This window comes from Wickerhamomyces ciferrii, contig 00070 (assembly GCF_000313485.1).
Source record: "Wickerhamomyces ciferrii WGS project CAIF00000000 data, strain NRRL Y-1031 F-60-10, contig 00070, whole genome shotgun sequence".
NCBI classification, from domain to species: domain Eukaryota; kingdom Fungi; phylum Ascomycota; class Saccharomycetes; order Phaffomycetales; family Wickerhamomycetaceae; genus Hansenula; species Hansenula ciferrii.
The window spans coordinates 73,311-87,759 of NW_011887670.1; the positions used below are offsets into that span (position 1 = coordinate 73,311).

Genomic DNA, 14,449 nt, shown 5'->3' on the forward strand with positions numbered 1-14,449 from the left:
TTGGTAAATTAATCCATTCACTTTTCTTCCAACTACAACAAGAACTTTGAAATGGCTGCTCATGTTGAGAAGGTCAGGATCCTTGGAAAGGACTCGATCCATGTCGGGTACGATCTCCAGGACCACATTGTCGAACAATTGCTTCTCACTGAAAAATCATCAACTTATGTGATTATTACTGATTCAAATATTGTTAAAAAAGGTCATTTAGATACTTATCTTTCAAAATTCCAAAGTAAATTAAATCCAGATCAAAGAGTTCTTTCATATGTTGTCTCTCCAGGTGAAGCTAACAAAACTAGAGATACTAAAGCTAAAATTGAAGATTTCTTATTATCAAAAGGTTGTACTAGAGATACTGTTATTTTAGCTATTGGTGGTGGTGTTATTGGTGATATGATTGGTTTTGTTGCTGCTACTTTCATGAGAGGTGTTAGAGTTGTTCAAGTCCCAACCACTTTATTATCAATGGTTGATTCTTCAATTGGTGGTAAAACTGCTGTTGATACTCCATTAGGTAAGAATTTTATTGGTAGTTTTTGGCAACCACAATATGTTTTCGTTGATTTAACATTCTTATCAACTTTACCTGAAAGAGAATTCATTAATGGTATTGCTGAAGTTATTAAGACTGCAGCTATTTGGAATGAAGAAGAATTTACTAGATTAGAACAAAATTCAAGTAAATTTTTATCAACTATCAAAAAAAGAGATTCTCAAGGTAATACTGATTTAACTCCAATTAAAGAACATGTTTTCAAATTAGTCACTGAATCAATTAAAGTTAAAGCTGAAGTTGTTTCTGCTGATGAAAGAGAAGGTGGTTTAAGAAATTTGTTAAATTTCGGTCATTCCATTGGTCATGCTTATGAAGCTATTTTAACTCCACAAGCTTTACATGGTGAATGTGTTGCCATTGGTTCTGTTAAAGAAGCTGAATTAAGTAGATATTTGGGTATCTTATCACCAGTTGCAGTTGCTAGATTAGCTAAAATTTTCACTGCTTATGGTTTACCAATTTCTATTGATGATAAAAATTTTAGAAAAATTATCAAAAATAAACAAACTCCAGTTGATACATTATTACAAAAAATGGCTATTGATAAGAAAAATGATGGGTCCAAGAAAAAAGTTGTTTTATTGAAAAGTATTGGTGAATGTTATGAAAAATCTGCTTCATTTGTTAATGATGAAGATTTAAGAGTTGTTTTAACTGATGAAATTAAAGTTTTCCCATTTCAAAACGATTCTAGTTTCAATGCTACAATTATTCCACCAGGTTCAAAATCTATTTCAAATCGTGCTTTAGTTTTAGCTGCTTTATCAAAAGGTGAATGTAAAATTACTAATTTATTACATTCAGATGATACTGAACATATGTTGAATGCTATTAGAAAGTTGCAAGGGGCCACAATAGAGTGGCATAACCAAGGTGAAGTTCTTGTTATACGTGGTACTGGTGGGTTGTTGAAATCCACCAACCAAGAGCTTTACCTTGGTAACGCTGGTACTGCCTCAAGATTTTTAACTTCAGTCGCTACATTAGTTAAATCTCATGAAAATCAAAACCATATTATCTTAACAGGTAATAAACGTATGACTGAACGTCCAATTGGTCCATTGGTTGATGCTTTAAGATCAAATGGTGCTGAAATTTCATATTTGAAAAATGAAGGTTCATTACCTTTAAAAATTTCAACAACTCCATTAAAAGGTGGTCAAATTGAATTAGCTGCTACAATTTCATCTCAATATGTTTCTTCATTGTTAATGGCTGCTCCATATGCTGCATCACCGGTTACTTTAAAATTGACTGGTGGTAAACCAATTTCAATCTTGTATATTGATATGACAATTGCATTAATGAGTCAATTTGGTATTGAAGTTAAAAAATTACCAAATTATACTTATGAAATTCCAAAAGGTTCATATGTTGCTCCATCAGAATTTGTTATTGAATCTGATGCTTCTTCATCAACTTATCCATTGGCATTTGCTGCATTAACAGGTTCAACTGTTACTGTTCCAAATATTGGTTCAAGTTCATTACAAGGTGATGCAAGATTTGCTAGAGATGTCTTAAAACCAATGGGTTGTAAAGTTATTCAAACTGAAACTTCAACAACTGTTACAGGTCCACCAAGAGGTGGTTTAAAACCATTACCAGAAGTTGATATGGAACCAATGACTGATGCATTTTTAACTGCTTCAGTTTTAGCTGCTGTTGCCACAGATGGTAAAGAAAATAGAACAAATATTGTTGGTATTGCAAATCAACGTGTTAAAGAATGTGATCGTATTGCAGCTATGGTTCATCAATTACATAAATTTGGTGTTACTGCAAATGAATTACCAGATGGTATTTCAATTCAAGGTGTTAAAGTTTCAGATTTGAAAACTCCAGAAGATGGTATTTTTTCATATGATGATCATCGTGTTGCTATGAGTTTTTCATTACTTGCTGGTATTACACCAAAAGGTCCAGTTACTATTGAAGAAAGACATTGTACTGGTAAAACATGGCCAGGTTGGTGGGATGTTTTACATTCTGAATTAGGTGCTAAATTAGATGGTTATGAACCTGCACATATTGTTGATGTCAAACCAAAAATTAATAACAAGAGTATTGTAATCATTGGTATGAGAGCTGCTGGTAAATCTACTTTAAGTAAATGGATTTCATCATCATTAGGTTATAAAATTATTGATTTAGATACTGTATTTGAATCTAAATATGGTGATATTAGAGAATTTATCAAATCTGATGGTTGGCCAAAATTCCGCGAATTAGAAGAACAAGTTTTCCAAGAAACTTTAAATTCTAATCCAACTAAGACTGTTATTTCAACTGGTGGTGGTATTATTGAAAGTTCAGTTGCTAGAGATGATCTGAAAAAATATGGTCAACAAGGTGGTATTGTCTTATATATTGAACGTAATTTAGATCATACAGTTCAATTCTTATCAGAAGATGCTACAAGACCAAGATATGTTGAAGAAATTGAACAAGTTTGGAAAGTTAGAGAACCATTATACAATGAATCTTCAAACTTCCATTTCTTTGCACCTTTCTGTAATTCAAATAAAGAATTTTTAGAATTGAGAAAAAATTTTGAACATTTTATTTTTAAAATTATTGGTTCACATGAGGTTAATTTTAATGAATTTGATAGATCTTTTAATTATGTTATTGATATTGAAGATTTAGAAGATGAATCTGAATCTTTAGAAACTAAAACATATGGTGCTAATTCAATTGAAATTGTTTTGAAAAAATCATATTCTAAAAAATTCATTGAACAAAACATTGCAATTTTAAGAAAATTTAGTGATTTACCAACAATTTTCACATTTTTACCAACTTCAGATCTTAAAACCTATGAAGAAATTATTAACATTGCTTTTAAGAATGGTGTTGATTTTGTTTCATTAGATTTAACATTAGATGCTGAATTATTAAGAAGATTGATTGATAATAAAGGATTTACTAAAGTTATTGGTACTTTTGTTGATTCTACTGGTGAATTGAAATGGGGTAATGATGATTTCTTAGGTTATTATAAATTTGCACAAGTTATTAATTCTGATTTAATTAAATTAGTTGGTGTTGCTTCATCAATTGTTGATAATTTTGAATTAGAATCATTTAGATCTAAATTCCAAGATTCAACATTAATTTCTTATAATACTTCAAGAAATGGTGTTTTATCAAGAGTTACAAATCCTTTATTAACACCAGTTACATTCAATGAATCAATTGAAACTTTAAATTCATTATTTTATCAAATTGGTGGTGATGTTCAAAAGAAATTTTATGTTGTTGGTTCACCAATTGGTCATTCAAAATCACCAATTTTACATTCAACAGGTTATAAAATTTTAGGATTACCACATTCATTTGAAAAATTTGAAACTGATGATGTTAATAAAGTTGTTGAATTGATCAAATCTCCAAACTTTGGTGGTGCAGCTGTTACAATTCCATTAAAATTAGATATATTGGAACATTTAGATGAATTAACAGAATCTGCTTCAATTATTGGTGCTGTTAATACAGTTATTCCATTAGGTAACGGTAAATTTAAAGGTGATAATACAGATTGGATTGGTATTAAAGATTCATTATTAGCTAATGGATTCCCAACAATTTCTAAAGATTCCAAAGTTAATGGATTAGTTATTGGTGCTGGTGGTACTTCACGTGCTGCAATTTATGCATTACATAACTTGGGATGTAATCAAATTTATTTGATTAATAGAACATGTACCAAATTGGAGCTTATCAAAGAAAGTTTCAAAGATTTAAATGTAAAAATTAAGATTTTTGAAACAATTGATGATATTGAATCTTCTGAACCGGTTGGTGTTACAATAAGTTGTATTCCAAGTGATTTATCAATTGATTCTAAATTATTAAATAAATTGGAAAGATTATTAAATAAAGGTAATTCAAATAAAGATGTTGTTGGATTTACACCAATTTTATTAGATTGTGCTTATAAACCAAGAATCACACCAATTATGGAATTAGCAAAGAGTAAATATAATTGGGATATTGTTAGTGGTGAAGAAATGCTTGTTAATCAAGGTGTTGCACAATTTAAGATTTGGAATAAATCAATTGCACCATATAAGGCAATTTTTGAAGCTGTTAATAATTAAAGACATAATCATACTACATGATTTTTTTATAGATTAACATAAACTTTTATAAACATTAATAATATATTAGATTAAACATATAATTCTCAACCATGTATCAATTCACTTAATTTAACAAACTCATCAATCTTTTCAACTTGATCAATACTAACACCTTCTCTTTCATAATACTGTACTTCATTAACTTGACCCAATGATTTTATTTCATCACTCATATCATCTTTAGCCAATACAACCCCTTTTATGTTGGTTATTGATTTACCATGTAGTTTTCTACCACGTAAATAAGTTATAATTTCTTGATTTTCTTGTATTTTAATTAAATGTTTTGGAATTGATGAATGTGGGCCTGTATATCTTATACGACAGGGTATGCTGTTGACTTTGTATGTTTTAGCTGATTGGAGGTCTATGTTTCTTTCTTCTGCCATCTTGGTGTTCAAATAGTATTCTATGGTATACTATGGTATTCTGAGATTATATTTGTATAATACCAGTCTTCAACTTCCGTATTCGTAGTACGTACGCGTCTTTATGATATATTTTTTTGGCGTATCTTCTACCCGCGAATTTGTTCTTTTCATACCCGCGAATTTCTTGATTTTTGAATGTTTTTGAATCTTCTAAGAAAGCAAAATTGAACTTTTGATTTTAATTGAGAACCCCAGAAAATTGAACAACTTTACAATGGCTAGTTATCCATATTTGATCTCAAGGTAAGTGTTGTGAATGTGTCTGACATCAACTATGGAATAATAGACTAACATTGTCTTTTAAATAGAACAATCGATCCATTTTTCGGTATTCTAATTGGTACTTTAAGTTACTATGCTTATGAACAACGAGTAGGAAGAAAACCAGGACATTCTTTGAACGAATTGGTTGCTAAAAGATTCGGAAAGAAAGAGGCATCACAATGAACCAGACTGTTATCAAATCACTTTAGTATCCAGTTGAACATAGGGCATCAAAGGGAATCATTCGTAATCCAATTGAACTGACGAATAAAGTCATGAGAAAGCTAAAGATCCGAAACTCTGTGCACAGCGCTTTTGATGCTGCTTTTTTTGCCACAGACTCTAGAATCACACACCCAGTCACTCTAGAGATTACAATAGAAGACTGAATAGCAAATATATAAACAAATTGACACTTAATTACATTGTAGTTTTTCATTTTCTGCCTAGGACCGTTGATATAAATTTGATTTTTTCATACTGAACCAATTTTTTTTTCCTTTGTTGATTAGTAAAAATTACTTCATTGTAGATAAACAACCGTTTGACAGCTGAGACCAACAGATCATCAAACATTGCAAACAATCCAAAGGCCATCACCCACAGTATAGAAGATGCCGCCAAAGATCTTGTCCAAAGATCTCAACTATATATCACCGCTCCAGCAACTTCAGACGAAAAATCAGACCGGGAAGAGAATAAGGGTATCAAGGGCCTGTGATACATGTCGTCGAAGAAAAGTGAAGTGTGATGGGAAACAACCATGTATTCATTGCACAGTGTATTCTTATGAGTGTTCTTATAACAAGGCTGCTCCTGCTCCTGCTCAGAAGAGACAAAAGAAAGAAAGTGAAGCTGTTGGTGCTGGTGCTGGTCCTGGTGCTTCTACTGCTACTGCTTCAACTGCTGCTAAAATTGCCAATCATGAACCAACTCAATCTAAATCTGTTAAAGTGGAAGAGTCTAACCAAACTCAAATCCCTAAACAATCATCAGTCAAACCTGCACAACCAACAAATTCAAATACTTTCCAAGATCAATTAATTCAAACAATCTTCCCACAATTAGATACTCAAAATGAAAATTTTAATACTGATTTATTTTTACAAGTTTTAGAAAAACATAAAAAAAATGGTGTTATTGATTTAAATTCCATCTTGAAAGAATATAATGCAATTGAAAATCCTCATATTCATGGTCGTTCAATTGCCCCAATTGAAATTAAAATCATTTTACCACCAAGAGAAATTGCATTAAAATTAATATATAAAACATGGAATGAAGCTTGTGTATTATTCAGATTTTATCATCGTCCTTCATTCATAAATGATTTCAATTCTCTTTATGAAACAAATCCTAATGAATATACAAATCATCAAAATAAAGTATTACCATTAATTTATTCTGTTATTGCAGTGGGTGCCCTTTTTTCTAAAGGTGATAATGCAATTGATAATCAATATTTACAAGATGAAGGTTATAAATATTTCATTGCAAGTAGGAAATTAATTGATATTACAAATTCAACAGATATTCAATCTATTCAAACTATATTCATGTTAACTTTATTTTTACAATGTTCAGCTAGATTAAGTACATGTTATTCATATATTGGTATAGCATTAAGATCTGCCCTTAGACAAGGATTACATAGGAAATTACAAACTTTTGCAAACCCAATTGAATCAGAAATTAAAAAAAGATTATTTTGGACAATTTATAAATTAGAAATTTATGTTAATTCAATGTTGGGATTACCAAATTCTATTAATGAAACTGATATTGATGTTGAATTCCCCCAGGATTTAGATGATGTTAATATAGATCAATATGGTATATTACCACAACAATTAGGGAAACTATCATCATGTGGTATGAATAATTCCCATACCAAATTGATATTAATCTTAAATCATATTGTTCAAAAAATTTATAAGACTCAAGATCCAATTTTTGTTATACCTTTGGAAACTATAAGAAATTTAGAAAATGAATTAAAAATTTGGATATATGAATTACCAAATCAATTAAAACAAAATAGTAATACCCCCCTAGAATATTTAAAAGCAAATAAACTTTTACATTTAGATTATTTACATGTTAAAATCATGCTTTATAGACCTTTTATTCATTATGTTAAGATTGCTAAACATAATAAGAATTCTACAAGTTCATGTCATTTAGAAAAAGGTTTAAAATGTATTGAAATTTCAAAACAAATTGTTTATTTGGCTCAAGAAATGATTAATAAAAAATTATTAAATGGTTCATATTGGTTTAGTATTCATACAATTTTTTTTGCAGTTGCATGTTTAGTTTATTATTTCTTAGAAGTTGATTCAACAGATGAAAATATTATTCAAACTATTGAAATGGGTAAAAGAATCCTAAGTGTTTTAAAGGAAAGATCAGTTTCTGCTCAAAGAATTTATACTTTATTAAATTCAATGTTTGAAAATTATGATAGAAATAACGTTCATGTTGAAGTCTTGGAACCAAAAAATCCAACAAAATCAACCACTACAACAAAGACTACACCAAACATAACTACAAACCCAAATACATTTGTTTCACCATCAAGTATGAATGATCCAGCAACAGATCCAATAACATCACAATTAACATCAACCAATAACCAACTCCTAAACCCATCAGACACAGCAGCAATAGCACCAACAAATAATCAACCATTAGATCAATCTCATTACGTCCCTGGTATGATGGATGATTTTGATATGAAAATTTTCGGAAGATTCTTACCTTCATATATGTTACAAAGACCACATGGAACATCAGGACCAGGGACGAATGGTGGTGATATGCCAATAAATGAAGAATTAGAAAATGATCCAATGGGTCCTATAAATTCATTATTGGGTGATAATCATCCAAGTGTTGGTAGTACAGTTAAGACTAGTGAAGAAGAAGATGAAGAAAATATGTTTGATTGGGTTAAATTTTTTGATAAGAATGGTGATGGGAATCTTGGATTTGATATATGATTATGTTACTTTTATCTCATTAATGTTATTTTTAATTTTATGTTTATAGTTTTCTTGTTAATATTCATGTTTACTTATGATGAGCCACATTTGTATTAAATCCGATGGGGTTGATTTTGACACCATTTTGAAGAAATGTAAGGCAATGTACTAACATTAGTTACAAGATCAGACTCATGAACAGCTGTTACTGGCTATAGCAATGAAGATAGGAGTTGGACAAGTTTATAAGGTTATTTTGATAAGTTTCTGGTTTTGATGGATTTGTTTATTTAACCTTTATAGAAAGTGTGGAACGTCCGAATGATTGATCTGATCCACAATAACAAATGTAAAAAGATAAGCTATACACGCTAATTTCATATCCTTGAGATCAAGTTGAAAGGAGGCTATTTTGGGTTATTAATAATATACCCTGGTATATATAAAGATGATGAAATAAATCCAAGATCATTTGTTTTTACCATTTTAATCATCTGCTGGGTTAGGGGAATTAAGTCAAGTTATTATGTCCAAAGGGTACTCTAGTTTCATCTGGAAGTGTATCCCACATGAAAGAGAAGTTGTTGACTTACCAGAAGTTGATGATCTAGGATCAGATTACAACTCAATAAATTTTGAAATTGATGAAACTAGGGATAAATCTGAACCTATTATTGAATATAGAGATGAAGCAAATAGACCATGGTGGAAATTCTTTGATGAATATGAATACAGGTACAATAAGTTTGCAAGAAACTCCACTGTTGAATCACCTCAAGAAAAATCAAAAGCAGAAAGAAGATTAGTTAGGAAATTAGATCTTACAATAACTTTATTTGCCATCATCTCATATTGGTCAAAGATGCTTGATCAAACAAATATTAGTAATGCTTATGTATCAGGTATGAAAGAAGATTTGAACATGCAAGGAGATGATTATTCCAATGCAACAGCAGTTTTCAGTTATGGTTCTATCCTGTTCCAAGCTTTTTATATGTGGTTATTTCCTCGTGTTGATATGCATTTATTATTCTTTATTGGTGATGTTTTTTGGAGTGCGATAACTATATTAACTGCATGGGTTGATACACCAAAACAATTGATGTGGTGTAGATTTTTAGTTGGTGTAGGAGAAAGTGGATATTTTATTCAAATTCATTATCTTTTAGGATCTTGGTTTAAACCTGATGAATTAGGAAGACGTGGTGGGATATTTTATTGGTGAGTTGATTTGTAACATTAACTATTTAACTATATACTAACTCTTTTCTTTCAGTGGTATGACTTTAGGTACTGTTAGTAGTGGTATTATTCAAGCTTGGATTTTCCAACATTTGAATGGTGTTAATGGAAGAGCTGGTTGGAGATGGATGTTTTTAATTGATGGTGTTGCCACAATGACTATTGGATTCTTAGCATTATATATGGTTCCAGGTACACCATACAAATGTTGTTCATTATTTTTAACAGATGATGAAATTAGATTAGCAAGAACAAGATTGAAAAAGGCAAATATTAAACCACCTTCAAAAGATCCTCCACCTTTTTTCGATAAACAAATTTGGAAAAATATTTTATCAAGTTGGAGAGTTTATATATTGAGTTGTTTGAATTTCTTTTTTTGGCATACAAGTAGTACAGGTTTTTCAAATTTTGCATTATGGTTAAAATCATTGAATAGATTTGATACACCATCATTAAACCGTATAACTTCAATTCCACCGGCATTAGGTCTTATATGGATATTATTAGTTTGTGGATCAGCTGATTGGGTTAGATCAAGAGCTTTTGCAATATTTTGGGCAGAGATATTTGTGTTTATAGGAACTTCGATCTTAGCAAAATGGGATGTTGCAGAAGGACTTATATGGTTTGCTTTTATGATTAGCTATTTTGGTATTTCTGTTAGCTCAGTCGTTTACGGTTGGTTGAATGATATTATGAGATATGATCCACAAGAACGTTCAATTGTTTTATGTCTTGTTAATATGTTTGCCAATACTACGAGTGCAATTGTAATTCCAAAGATGTATAAAACTTCAGAAGCACCTGAATATCATAATGGGTATACATATTCAAAGACAAATAGTGCATTGTTGATGATTTGGAGTTATGTTACATTATGGTTCTATAAGAGACAAGAAAAAAGAGATTCAAGATCAAATGGTATAGTCTTGTATAATTCCAAGACTGGTTATATTCCATTAGAAGCTCAACAGTATATCGAAGGTGAGAATGAAAGAAGAGCCTCTGATGGATCGTTGAGTTCCATTGGAAAGAATACTGCAACTGTTGAAATTAGAAGATCTTCTCAATTCTCTGATGATGTGTGATTATATTTATTATAGATTAGATTAATATATAACCTTTGACCTGGTATTCTATCTAAGAAGTACGTCTTTGATCCAGAATATATGGAAGCATATGGAATGTAGTTACCGACCCGTAATTATCTTTACACTTTGTTATACCAGTTTTATTCCATCAACAATAGTATAATAGTATAACAGTATGGAAAGAGCCACATATCAGCCACTATTATGTAATCACATAGAGAAATTAGAATTATACGTCTTTGAATCTTGTGTTCTACAACACAGGAATGTATATTATTAAATAGTTTTCAATATTGTAATCTCTCGATTACAGTGAACTGATTTTGAAGGTACCTATCATTGTTCTGAATTGTTTGTGATCGGAGTTTCCTGTGCTGCTTTCAATCATTAAAACAGTGGTGTCAGTTTTTAAGCTTAATTTGACAAAGTGGGAAAGTGTGGATATGATCTGGTAGTTTATCTCAGCAAAAAAATAGTACCCTGCATGAAAGTCTGTTAGGATTCAGGAATAATCGTTGTGGATCCTTTGAAAAAAAGAGCTAGTGTTGCTTATTATGTCGCCTGAAAAGTTTTAAAGTGATAATACATTGATGAGTATAAAAGCTACAGCCTTTGACTTTTCAAACTAATCCATGACCAATTATCAAGACGACAATCTTGGTTCTGATAGTCAACAGCTCTTAAAAGATCACAATAGAAGAATCGAAAGTGTTATGGGTTCTGAAAGCCATAGTGACAGTTTAGAAATAGTAGGCAAGTCAAGACCAGCCAAGGACTATTCAGCTTGGTATTGGAAATTGATTCCTCATGAAAGACATGTTGAAGATTGGGCTGATGATTATGAAGATGACAAGTTGAGTATTCACTCAGAGTCAACTGTGGTTGAATACGAGTATAGAGATGAAGCTAATAGACCTTGGTGGAAATTCTTTGATGAATATGAATATAGATATAATAAACAAACAAGAGAACAAAAAAAATGGTACAAGTTCTTTGATAGCAACGCATCAGTTACTGAAAAGAAACTATTGTTTAAATTGGATTTATTGATTGTTACTTTTGCTGTGATGTCTTATTGGTCTAAGAATTTAGATCAGTCCAATGTTAGTAATGCATTTGTCTCAGGGATGAGAGAAGATTTAAATATGGTTGGTAATGATTATTCAAATACAGTTGCATTATTCAATGCTGGTACTGTTATTTTTCAAATAATATTCACTTGGTTATTCCCAAGAATTGATATGCATTTAATGTTTTTCCTCTCTGATGTTGGTTGGTCTTTGGTAACATTATGTACAGGGTTTGTTAGAAATCCAGCTGAATTGAAAGCATGTCGTTTCCTTGTGGGTGCTTTTGAAAGTGGATATTTTATTATGATTCATTATTTATTGGGATCTTGGTATAAACCTGATGAATTAGGTAGACGTGGTGGTGTATTCTATTGTGGTCAAATGTTGGGTCAATTAACATCTGGTTTGTTACAAGCCCAAATTTATCAAAATTTGGATAGTGCAGGAGGTAGAGCCGGTTGGAGATGGATGTTTATCATTGATGGTGCTGCTACTATGACTATTGGATTCTTTGCATTTTATATGGTCCCTGGAACCCCTAACAAATGTACTTCTTTATTCTTAACAGATGATGAAATTCGTTTATCTCGTTATAGATTGAAAAAAGCCAATATTAAACCACCATCTAAAGAACCTCCAAAGTTCTTTGATAAGAAACTATGGATAAATATTCTTTCCAGTTGGAGAATTTACGTCTTAGCAGTATTGGATTATCTATTCTGGAATACTGGTAATAGCGGCTATTCTAATTTTGCCTTATGGTTGAAATCTTTGAAGAGATATTCCATTCCTCGTATCAATAGATTCACTTCAATCCCACCATCTTTGGGTATTATTTGGATTTTGGCTGTTTGTGGGTCTGCAGATATGTTAAAATCAAGATCATTTGCAATCTTTTGGGCTGAAATATTTGTTTTTATTGGTTCAGTTATACTATCTATTTGGGATGTTCCAGAACCTGCACTTTGGTATGCATTTTATACAAATTTCTTCAGTATATCAGTTTCCTCTGTTGTTTATGGTTGGATAAATGACATCATGAGATATGATCCCCAAGAGAGATCAATTGTGTTGTGTTTTGTGAATATATTTGCTAATCAATCAACTGCATGGACTGGACCACTTGTTTACAAAACTGTTGATGCACCAAGGTATCATAAAGGTTATATCTATTCTGCATCAAATTCAGCTGCTTTGATGATATGGTCATGGGTTACATTATGGTTTTATAAAAGACAAGAAAAGAGAGATGCTAAAACAAATGGTATCATTTTATATAATAGTAAGACTGGGGATATACCTTTAGAGGTTAGACAGCATTTAAATGGCGAGGTTGAAGGTGAAGATGAAATTGAAGATGAAATTGAAGAGACATCTTTGGGTAAGAAAAAGGAAAATGTTGAAGTTAAAAGTTTCACAAATAGATCACATTAGGTCCCATTAACTAGTATATTTTGGTTTAATTTTATAGAAGTAATTTGAAATCTACAATTTTTGAGTCATGTAGCTTGAACATTCCCAAACCTATTGTAACCTACTGGTACATATATTTTTTACTCGTCATAGCACAGTATGTCATTTATAACTATTGATCATCTATATAATTTCTCTACTATAAACTCTCAATTTCAATTTTTGTACCATCTTTAACTGTTTCAACTTCATTTTCAGCTTTCTTATTGAGGTACTCTCTTGCCTCAATTGAAATTTCACCAGTCTTTGAGTTGTATAAGATAATACCATTTGTCTTTGCGTCTTTCTTTTCTTGTCTTTTATAGAAGAACAATGTAACCCAAGTCCAAACTAAAAGAGAAGCACTATGAACACTAGAATAAATATAACCTTTATGATATTTTGGTGCATCGACTGTTTGATAAACTAAAGGTGGAGCCCAGGTAGTTGATTGGTTTGCAAAGATATTGACTGCACAAAGAACAATTGAACGTTCTTGAGGATCATACCTCATGATATCATTCAACCAACCATAAACCACAGAGGAGATTGAAATACCAAAGAAATTTGTGTAAAATGCATACCACAATGCAGTTTCTGGTACATCCCAAACAACCAAGATGATACACCCAAGAAAGACAAATATCTCAGCCCAGAATATAGCAAATGATCTTGATTTCAAGATATCTGCAGAGCCACATACTGATAAGATCCAAATGATACCCAATGCTGGTGGGATTGAAGTTAATCTGTTTAACTTAGGTGTATCAAATCTATTTAATGATTTTAACCACAAAGCAAAATTTGAAAATCCATGATTATTTGTATTCCAAAAAAGATAATCTAAGATCCCTAAAACATAAATTCTCCAACTTTTCAAAACATTAAGCCAAATTTTCTTTTCAAAAAATGGTGGTGGTTCCTTTGTTGGTGGTTTAATATTTGCCTTTTTCAATCTAAGACGAGCTAATCTGATTTCATCATCAGTTAAAAATAAAGAGCAACATTTATAAGGTGTACCTGGAACCATATAAAGAGCAAAAAATGCAATTGAAGCAGTGGCACATCCATCAATGATGAACATCCATCTCCAACCTGCCCTGCCACCTTTACCATCCAAAGATTGATGAATAGAAGCTTGCATTAGCCCAGCGGTTAAACTACCAAGCATTTGTCCACTTGAGTTGTATAGTTAGTAAAATATGCTT

The 14,449-nt window shown here is 31.2% G+C and overlaps 6 protein-coding genes across 6 annotated transcripts; 4 read left to right on the forward strand and 2 right to left on the reverse strand.

The window, feature by feature from the left end:
* Nucleotides 1–51: 51 nt before the first annotated feature.
* Nucleotides 52–4,662, forward strand: ARO1 (pentafunctional protein ARO1p; the record flags this gene model as incomplete). The annotated part of the gene is made up of 1 exon (XM_011276643.1): nucleotides 52–4,662. The coding sequence occupies one exon, from the start codon at nucleotides 52–54 to the stop codon at nucleotides 4,660–4,662; it is 4,611 nt and encodes a 1,536-aa protein (XP_011274945.1).
* Nucleotides 4,663–4,748: 86 nt separating this feature from the next.
* On the reverse strand, nucleotides 4,749–5,093 carry BN7_2730 (uncharacterized protein; the record flags this gene model as incomplete). Its single annotated transcript, XM_011276644.1, has 1 exon — nucleotides 4,749–5,093. One exon carries the CDS (start codon nucleotides 5,091–5,093, stop codon nucleotides 4,749–4,751), a length of 345 nt encoding a protein of 114 aa, XP_011274946.1.
* Nucleotides 5,094–6,013: 920 nt separating this feature from the next.
* Nucleotides 6,014–8,401, forward strand: BN7_2731 (uncharacterized protein; the record flags this gene model as incomplete). Its single annotated transcript, XM_011276645.1, has 1 exon — nucleotides 6,014–8,401. One exon carries the CDS (start codon nucleotides 6,014–6,016, stop codon nucleotides 8,399–8,401), a length of 2,388 nt encoding a protein of 795 aa, XP_011274947.1.
* Nucleotides 8,402–8,909: 508 nt separating this feature from the next.
* Nucleotides 8,910–10,716, forward strand: BN7_2732 (putative transporter SEO1; the record flags this gene model as incomplete). The annotated part of the gene is made up of 2 exons (XM_011276646.1): nucleotides 8,910–9,588; nucleotides 9,674–10,716. 2 exons carry the CDS (start codon nucleotides 8,910–8,912, stop codon nucleotides 10,714–10,716), a joined length of 1,722 nt encoding a protein of 573 aa, XP_011274948.1.
* Nucleotides 10,717–11,351: 635 nt separating this feature from the next.
* Nucleotides 11,352–13,223, forward strand: BN7_2733 (putative transporter SEO1; the record flags this gene model as incomplete). Its single annotated transcript, XM_011276647.1, has 1 exon — nucleotides 11,352–13,223. The coding sequence occupies one exon, from the start codon at nucleotides 11,352–11,354 to the stop codon at nucleotides 13,221–13,223; it is 1,872 nt and encodes a 623-aa protein (XP_011274949.1).
* A 178-nt stretch (nucleotides 13,224–13,401) lies between these two features.
* On the reverse strand, nucleotides 13,402–14,412 carry BN7_2734 (uncharacterized protein; the record flags this gene model as incomplete). Its single annotated transcript, XM_011276648.1, has 1 exon — nucleotides 13,402–14,412. One exon carries the CDS (start codon nucleotides 14,410–14,412, stop codon nucleotides 13,402–13,404), a length of 1,011 nt encoding a protein of 336 aa, XP_011274950.1.
* Nucleotides 14,413–14,449: the final 37 nt, after the last annotated feature.